Source organism: Pogoniulus pusillus, chromosome 11 (genome assembly GCF_015220805.1).
Source record: "Pogoniulus pusillus isolate bPogPus1 chromosome 11, bPogPus1.pri, whole genome shotgun sequence".
Taxonomy (NCBI): domain Eukaryota; kingdom Metazoa; phylum Chordata; class Aves; order Piciformes; family Lybiidae; genus Pogoniulus; species Pogoniulus pusillus.
In genome coordinates this window covers 2,750,166-2,759,232 of record NC_087274.1, presented here as the reverse complement: position 1 = coordinate 2,759,232, position 9,067 = coordinate 2,750,166, and the positions used below count along the sequence as shown (strand labels likewise).

Below are 9,067 nucleotides of genomic sequence, written 5' to 3'. Positions count from 1 at the left end.
TGCCAGGAGCAGTCATTCTGCCAAATCAAAGCCCCCCTCACAGTCTCTCAGCAAAATTCCATCTGTATATGCTGCACTCCAGTTATGTGAAAGATTTTGCATCAAGTGAGGCACTCCATTTTTCAGTCAGATACAAGCTGTGAGTGAATCTGTCCTATGCTAGCAACCTTTGGGGGCCCAAGATAAGTTTGCTGATGGCATTTGACTCCTATTCCATACCAGGAAATACTTCTTCATGTAACTTACTGCCCATCCACTACTTTCAGTAGCTTGTCAGTGACAATGGATCAAGCTGCAGACGTGCATGAGGTAGGATTATGTCAGAACTACCTTTACTTCAAACCATAAAATGCTTCTAGAAGCCACTGCTCCCTGTTTTTTATCTAAATAAACATCTTAGAATTCCCAGATGACTTCTCAGACAAGATGTCCTTGTTACAAAAGCCTCTTGGATCTTACAGAACCCTGGAGATGGTGAAGCCAGAACCCCAAGAACAATTTATTAGGTTAAGATTCCTACTCCTGGAATTGCCAGCATCAGGATCCCTTTTGCAGCCATTTCACAGCTTCTACTCTCCCACCACATTAAAGGTACTAGGAGATTGCATCCTCAGTTCCAAAAGTAACTTTACTGATGTGCGAGAACAAAGTTGGTGACACTTCTCAAGGGAAAATGACATGGTTCTCAGACTGAGCTTTTAAGGAGCTGACTATGCAAGCAGGCACACAGAATGTGGTTGTGATTGTGTGCTGCTTGTGCATCCCTCAGACCCTCCCCCAGCGTGCCAGGTGATGCTGAGTAGACCAGTGCCTCCACTTGCTGCCAGTCTGTTCACATGCCCAGCTGGTCTGTATGCCTTATGTGAAAAGTCAGCTCTGAACAAAGAACAGTGACCTGTTTAACAGTAGGGATGTCCCTGAGGATACCAAAACCATACACATGATACCTTGGGTTCGTTGGTTTGAGTCCAGTGATGTCCTTGAAGGCAGAGCTGTGTGAAAGTAGTGGTCACACTCTATTATCTGCAGTGTCTGTTCTAAAGGTTCAAAGTGCCGTTAGTTCCTGTGTACCTAAAGCATCACTCGCAGAGTTTACAGTTACTACAGATTATGGGAGCATGTTACAGCAGAGGGGCAGTGATAACCTGTGGCTCTGGAACTGACTGGAGCAGATCCACAGCCAGGTGATGTTTCTTGTTTCCTTCAGAGTGCTGATGAAGGGCAGCACTGACTCTTGTGCTGAGCTTCACAATCTGTTGGTGATAGGCAAGATGTCCAGTCACTGTTGCACAAAGCATCATCACCAGCTCCAGAGGTGAAGAGAATTACCTTCTGCTGTTGCTGAATCATGGCCAGGCCTGTTCTGGTAGGTGAATGCTGCTGCCTGCGTCCCAGGTGGAGGTTACTGGAGCTTTACCTACACTTGGTGTGTGCTGCCTGCACTTTGCGGTTCCTCTTCCTGTTGAATCTCTTCACGTAGCTGCTGCTGCTTCGCAGCAAACCATCCCCGGGCCTCAGGCGCCCGCGCAGGAACTGCAGCAGGTTGGCAGGGATCTGTCGTCTCTTGTGGTAGATCTGACCCATCACAATGTACCTACTGCCTGCAAAACAAAGGAGATCTCTGTGCTATGAAGAGGAAAGTACTGATTCATTCCTCTGCTTGCTCTAAGGACAACTGATTTATCAAGAGATGTGAGGTTGTACCCTGCAGAATCCATCCTGAAGGTCTAGCTGAGCACAGCAGTACCCTGAGCTTCAGAGGGACTTGTGGGTCATGCTCACACAGAAATAAAGGCCTGCTGTGTCGTACTGCAATTCTTATTTCCCCCCAGAAAAGCTGCTGCTCTGTGGTAAAGTTGCATTTAGAAGGAAAACTGGACTGACAAAGACATCATCCTAAGCCCTTGCTTCTCTTCTGGCAATCTTGAAAAGTCCTCCTGTCATTTGGGGAATGGACTGAAGGACAGACTGCACAGCTACCTAACTTCTCACTGCTGCTTGTCTTCTCAAAAGTGAGACAGACTGGGGAGGGAAAAGCCCTCCAGTCCTACAGTAAATACTTTCTTGTCTCCAAAAGATGTCCAAACCCAGGCTAAGCCTATTAAAGCAGGGCAGACTGAAGCTGCACTGCATGCAGGAGGAACAGTGGAATGCATTCAGCTGGAATTATTTACCAAGTTTGAAGTCTGGACAGGGTTTACTGCAGTTGAAAGTATCCACAACCAGAATGTGAACTCGAAAGAAGAAGCCATCAGGGGCAGTGTAGAGGCGACTCAGTTTGTACACTCCATCGCTGTTCACCAGCAGTGTAACCAAGTGGACTCCGTTCCCCAGGCTTTCCACGCTGTAAACAATTCCATTCACTGCTGCTTGAAGGAAAGGGGCAAAAAAGGCAAGCATCAGGTTATGGATCTTGGTGGCAACTCAAGGTATATGTGCAGGCTCTCTTCAAAAGGCTGAAAAGTGTCAGCAGACATCTCCTTGGCTCAGTAGTGGGAAGCTTGAGAGTAGGAGTTGCTTCTAACAAGCACATCTGATGGGGTCGTCACCTTAGCTGTTGCTGAGTTGTTAACCTCATGCTTTATCAAGTGCTTCAAAAGAAAGAGATGCTTTCAGTGCTGATGCCCTAAGGCTGTTTTCCACCCTGCTAACAACTGCACCTGTTTACCCAACAGGTAAAGGTAAGAAACTTCCCAGTCCAAAGCTAACCTGTTAATGAAACACTTCAGCTCTGGAGCTTTGGGAAGACAGGGCCCTTGCCATATTGGCACAGACACCAAGCAGGCCATGCTGTGTGCTCAGTCACTTCATGCTCTCCACCCAGCTTCTGGTTTTGACAAGACTGAGCTGACTGCAGGAGACACAAAACAACAAAGGCATTGGGAAGGGCAAACAGAACTGTAACTGGCCTGACACCTGCCTCACCGAGTGAGAACTCTGGCTCAGTCCCTTATCTCCCATCTGCACTGTGAATGTAAAGACACAAAAGCTCTGTCCCAGCACTGTGGTGGAGCCTCTGCTGATCTGTTGCTCAGACTGTTTATTTCCTACTTGGCTTTTCAACTTAAGGGATGAGAAGAGACCCTTTTAAAGGCTGAAAAACACAGAGGCTGGGGCGCTGTAAGGCCTACATTTGACAGGAATGCATGAGAGTGATAAAAATAAAGAGTATAACATCTGTATAAAGCACTTCCTGACTTCTCCAGTCAGAGAAAACAGATGTCTCCTAACGTGTTTATGTTCTACAAATGGAAACAGCTGCTACCATCAGGCCTGTATTTTGCTTATCTTTTAAAGGACTGTGAGAAAAAGTTGCTATCTGTTTCACAACTTTGTAAGCACAAAGCAAGGTTTTGGTCTGAAAATGCTCCTCAGAAGTCAGTGCAAAACCACCAATCTGGCTTCTGCCATCTTCAGTTACATCAGCCTGGACACAATGATTAAGACATTGGGTCCTGAGGAACTTCAAGGAAACTCTTCTATAGAGAGGATCACAGTTCTGTTTGGGTCTCCATTTTGTTTTCATTTCAAATTTCACCCCCCAAAATCACAAACCTGCTCTAATTAGTAAGAGGTAAGTAACACACTACAGTATTTTATCTTGGAGTATCTAAAGCAATTGGGCTTCAGTTCTGTTGACCAGCAGCAAGACAGCTGTCTTCTTCCCTGGTGTGGAAAGTAGAGGAACTAGAAACAAGAGCAGTACTGACCTCAGGACAGGGAAGGGGCAGTGTAAGACTTGGAACTGTTTGCTGCAGTTACAAAGAGCTGTGGTGGGTGCCTTTTATTTAACATACTCAGTAAAATCCTATCTCTTAAAAGCAGAAGTGAAATGTCAGTTAGAGTGGAACAAAGGTGGCCTGTGCTTTGTGAGGCTGATGGAGGACACAGCACAAAGGTGGCCTGTGCTTTGTGAGGCTGATGGAGGACACAGCACAAAGGTGGCCTGTGCTTTGTGAGGCTGATGGAGGACACAGCACAAAGGTGGCCTGTGCTTTGTGAGGCTGATGGAGGACACAGCACAAAGGTGGCCTGTGCTTTGTGAGGCTGATGGAGGGGACAGCTTACCAAATTCACTGCTGCAGTAGGCCTCCACCTCGTCTCTCTCCTTCCTGCACTCACTCAGGCATGTCTTCTCCTTATCAGCATCTGCAACAAACACAGAGACTGGGGGGGCAGCAACAGGCCCTTTGGGGATATATCATCCCAGTTAGGCCATGTTAAACTGCCTTTGGACAGTTCAGGGGAGGTCTATCCTCTGTCCATCCCCTTACCTTTCTTCAGTGCACTGAAGTGGTAGGACAAGGTGGATGGCTGGCGGTTGGTCACCCAGGAGGGTTTCCTGATCCCTTTCAAGGGATCAGTATGTTTGTAGATTGTCTTGCCTGCTCGGTTGAAGTGATCCAGCAAGTTAGGATCATTCAACTCAGCTGCTCCAGAGTCTGGAAGAGTCTCCACTAAGGATGTCACTTTTTGGGAGGAAGGTGCTGCATGGTAGAAGTGAGCCGACACGCTGTTGGCAGCCTCCGCCAGCTGTCTGTCTGCCTGCTTTCTGTTTGCCTGGGTGAAGTCAGAGGGGGCAGGAGAAGGCCTCTCAGCTGGGCTCTCCAGAGGCAGCCCCCCCCCATACTGCAGGAGCTGTTTTCTCAGCCCCGTGCTGTTTTCTAGAGCTTTGGTGCGTTTCTTTTTGTCTGCCGAGCGGGAGATGATCTCAGGAGGTCCTGGCCATGGCAGGTTGGCAGGCAGCAGCCGCCAGCGTTCAGTGTGGTTCTCTCTGGTGTTGCTGGTGCCCCAGGCTGGCAGCTTGACTGGGCCAGGTGCAGCATTTGCTGAGCTGTAAGCATCTTTGCTGAGGGGCTGAGTGGGTTTCTCAGCATAGAGCAGGGATCCTGTGCACACAGAAAAGGAAAAAACACTTGCAATGATTTTTTTCCATCTGCTTCTGAATGGGAAGCAGAGGGCAGGCTTGAGGCTATAGTCTGTAAGTGAGGCCAAGACACTGTAACTGATAAACAGGTCAACAGATAAAATTCAGTAGAGCTCCTCACCCTCTGGAAGCTCACACTAGAGAAGGCAGCTGCGTGAGCAGAACAGGAGATTTGCATTTTTACTTTATTTTTTCTGCAAATTAAACCCAGGACTTACAAACAACAGCCTGAGTCCCCAGGGAGCATCTGAGGAAACAGGGTTCACGTTGCCATCGGGGATGCTTGTTTAAAAGACCATGACAACAGAACTATTTGGCTTTCCCATCCATGGGATGCCTTAATGACAATGTCATCTGGACCCTTTAGCAGCTTTGGGCTTTGAAAAATTCTTTATCCACAGTTTTGGGTCTCTGACTTTTGCACCAGGGAGCTGTATGGTGGCAACAGCACAGGCTGGTCGCCAGGCTGTTGCCACTAACAATTATTTCAAGGCTTTGCTAAGCTGAGGGGACAAGGGCTGAAAGAGAGAGGAAGTGTCTGGGAATCAAGTGAAAAATGGGAAGGCTCAATGACACTGTGCACACAAGCTGGACAGTCACCCAGCCCTTCATTTATACCTTCTCAGACCTCACAAAGCAAAATGACCTTCAGTACACCCTGGGAAGAGATGAATTTTCTCTTGCAGTTCATTTTCCTTTTACTCTGGCCCTTCACTGCATGCCTGTAGCTAGCCAGCAGTTTTAAAACAGTTCACCCACACACAGCCGCTGTCTGTGGTTAGCATCGTGTAGGAGGCTGATCCTAACTCCTCCTGTGAAAAGAGATCTTTGACATACACAGATGAACAATGTCCTGGTTTATCTTCTATAACTGACTCAACTGCTGACCTTGCCACTTCTCCCCCTTCGCTCTCACCAGCTGCTGTCATGGGAAAGATTCCCTGATATTTGGGCTGGCCACACGTAAAGTCAAAAGAATGTCCATGGAGAAAGGGGTGGAAGAAGTCCAAGCTAAAGAAGGCAATAGGCAAGGGTGGTTTGGAGATGGTTCACTGTGGAGCTGTGAACCCTGAACAGGTGTTTTGGACTTGGTTTTGTAAGTATCATTTCCAGCCAGTTTTTCCTGCCTTCTCAGACATGGATTGAACAAGAAACAGTACTTTTTAAAATCTGCTGAATCTGTTCAGGACATTGAGGTTCATTCACCTACACCCATCTAGCTCCTGCAACTTAAGGAATTCATCTACAGCATAACCAGCTCCTGCGCTTCTCTTTCTCAATGGATCAGAAGTAGATCATATCTCTCTACCATCAGTGAGGTACTAAGACAAAGAAAATACATCTGTTTAGGACAGCTTGCTGCAGGCATAAGAGCACAGAGCACACTGAAATACCTTAAATTAGAAATCTGGAGCTGGCAGATGAGGGGAAAAGGAGACTAAAAGGGAACAGTCATATACAAATAAACCCCAGATGCAGAAGCAAGTCCAACTCCAGCTGCCGAAGGCTGGCTAGCAGGATTCAGGGCACCAGCTCGCTGCCTGCTTTTGGCAGGTGCTCCTAATTCTTCCAAATATTCCAACAAATATTGTCATTTACATTCCCACCCCACAAACAAGGTGAAATGTTTCTTTCTTGAGCCCTTACATGGTTACGGCCACCCCTTGCTGAAAAGCCTAGAGCCGAGGAGGGCTGCTTGGGCAAGAATTTGTAGTAACAGCTCAGCCTCCCCTGAAAGCAAAGGCAAACATGCCCCAGCCCCACTGCCAGTGCAACAGACTTACCAGCCACCGAGCTGCAAGATGATCTAATGGCAAAGCAGAGGAGCCACAACACTTTGGCTGTCATTTTGAAGTAAAGTTTTTCCAAAATGAACTGGAGTCCTTATGCCCTTCCCCTGATTCATGCTAATGAGAGGCAGCCTTAAGGGAAACAGGAATCACTTACTGGACAACCCCCTGGAGAAGGACCAAGCTGCTGTGGTCTCAGCTAGCCTCCCACTGCCCCTGCCCAGGAGGAGAGCAGGGGGACACCCCCCCCTTCCCCTGTAGACACAAGTCTGCAGCCACCCGTGTGTCTCAACAACTTACAGCTCTATGCTTTTAGCAGTTTTTAGTTTGGGGAAGGCTTTGGCTTCCTGTGGCATTCCATAGAGAAAAATCACACAGAACAGGTATGGCTCAACGGGGCATGGAGAACTATGTTCTGAAGTGTCACCCAGAGATGCTGGAGCAGGCATCACCTCTGCCGTTCAGGAGCTGTACAGCATGTGTGTGCATTCCAGTTAACTCTACTTAGGCATTTCTGGCCACCTCCAGTTCACAGCTGGCAACCTTCTCTGTTAGTTTAAGGAACCCTTTCCAGTGATTCTTTTCAGACTGAAACGTGTAGTAGTTATGTCCAGCCCAAGGAACAGCTCTGCTGACCACAGATGAAGCCTTATTTTTCAATCTGTGTTTGTTAATACAAAGAGCCCTATAAAACATCACACATCAAGCTTTCCATTACAGAATTAGGCTTATTCTGACGTTCCCAGCTGAAATGGATGAACTTACTGCTAGACAAGATCTCCACTGTGACAGTTCCTCTCACTACCTGCTACTGGATGTCAGGAAAATTAATGAACTTCTTCATGTCTTTAAGGTGCAACAAGGAACTTAAACCCCCCATGAAAGCACCCAGCTCCTGAATCCCACCCCCAACAGAAAAACCTGCCCATGGGTATGTCATGTGGGGCAGCTACTGCCTAGTTTAAACACTGCTTGTTTTGTACTGCCTTAATTAAGCAGTTTAACAGAATTCTTCAGGGCTAATTTATTTCAACTTGAGAATGGTTCAGGAGTTTATCTCAAAGAGTTATGGGTGAAGATACAGAAAATAAGCCAGAACAGCATGCAAATGAAATCTTAAGGCATATGTTACTCAGTGTGTTGTGTTTCTACTGCAGCATTTACTCATCTTCATTTTCTTCTGTTATTTTCAACATTGCAATTCCAAAAGTGTCCTAAAATTTGCTGTAATGAAAATCGGATTTTAAAGTAAGTACGAGGGGAAAGTAACCTTGTGTGCTTCTTCTGGATCTCATCTCCTGCTCCGTCAGCGAGTGTACCCGCAGCAAATGGGAAGTCATGAGTGTGATGGGGTTGTGCTGCAAATGGATGGATGGATGGATGGATGGATGGATGGATGGATGGATGGATGGATGGATGGATTGCCTGCAGACTTTGTGTGCTCCAGGGAGCTTTCCGTTGAGATTAGCAGGTAGTGCAATCCAAGCCATACTTCTGTGTGACTATGTCGACACTAACGAGGTTCTCCAGACTCTTGGACAGGGTCTGGATTAAAATGACCATAGGAGCGTTCGGCGTCTCTACCGTTCCAGAAGCTGCGGAGAGCAGCGGAGAGGTGATTCGAGCAGAACCGCCAGCTCTGAGAAAAATCTGGGGCCGGCCGCCCACTAGTCCCGTTCTGTCCCAAGAGTGGGCTCTTGGTCGCCTTTGCAGCCGGCTGCCGGCAGCAGCGGCACCTTCACAGGCTCAGGTCCCCTCGTGTCTTAGGCACAGCGGTTCTGGAAGGGCCAGAGACGGCACCTTGGTCAGGACACGGCGAGTACCCGAGCCCCAGCCAACCTGCCCTCAGGACGGCCTCGGGATCAGCTCCGCAGCGCCGCCCGCCCGCGAACCGGCTCCGGCTTGCTCGGGGAGCGCTGGGGACACTCACCGGCCACACGCTCGGCCACCAATCTGCAGAGGCCAAGGCGACGGCCGCTCCGGTCGCTTACGCTTTGTCCTGTGGCCAGTAACGAACTCCGGGCGGAGGCATTCCGCTTCCGCGAGAACCCCCCCGGGAAAGAAGGAGACGCCGGCGGCAGCACCCGACTCAGTGGTGCCAGGGAAGGGCGGAGGAGCCCGCGACTAAGGCAGGGGACGCGGGCAGGCGCCCTGCTGACAGGGCGGTAGCGAGGACCGCCCCGAGGGGATGCAAGTCCGTGCCTGGGGCCCGTCGCTGTGGGGGAGCTGACTAACGGTTCTGCCGGCAGCGACGAGCGGCTCGGCCAAAAGTGTTGGGGAAGGGAAAGATGCGGTTGGGCGAGAGTAACGCGCGTTAGATCTACAGCAGAGCCACAAAATAACTGCGGTA

At 48.9% G+C, this 9,067-nt stretch overlaps 1 protein-coding gene across 1 annotated transcript; it reads right to left on the bottom strand.

The window, feature by feature from the left end:
- Positions 1 to 371: 371 nt before the first annotated feature.
- C11H17orf58 (chromosome 11 C17orf58 homolog) lies at positions 372 to 6,809 on the bottom strand. Its single transcript, XM_064151743.1, has 5 exons — positions 6,712 to 6,809; positions 4,275 to 4,889; positions 4,069 to 4,149; positions 2,175 to 2,366; positions 372 to 1,601 (listed from the first exon to the last, which is right to left on the bottom strand). The coding sequence occupies exons 1-5, from the start codon at positions 6,773 to 6,775 to the stop codon at positions 1,414 to 1,416; spliced, it is 1,140 nt and encodes a 379-aa protein (XP_064007813.1). The 5' UTR covers positions 6,776 to 6,809; the 3' UTR covers positions 372 to 1,413.
- Positions 6,810 to 9,067: the final 2,258 nt, after the last annotated feature.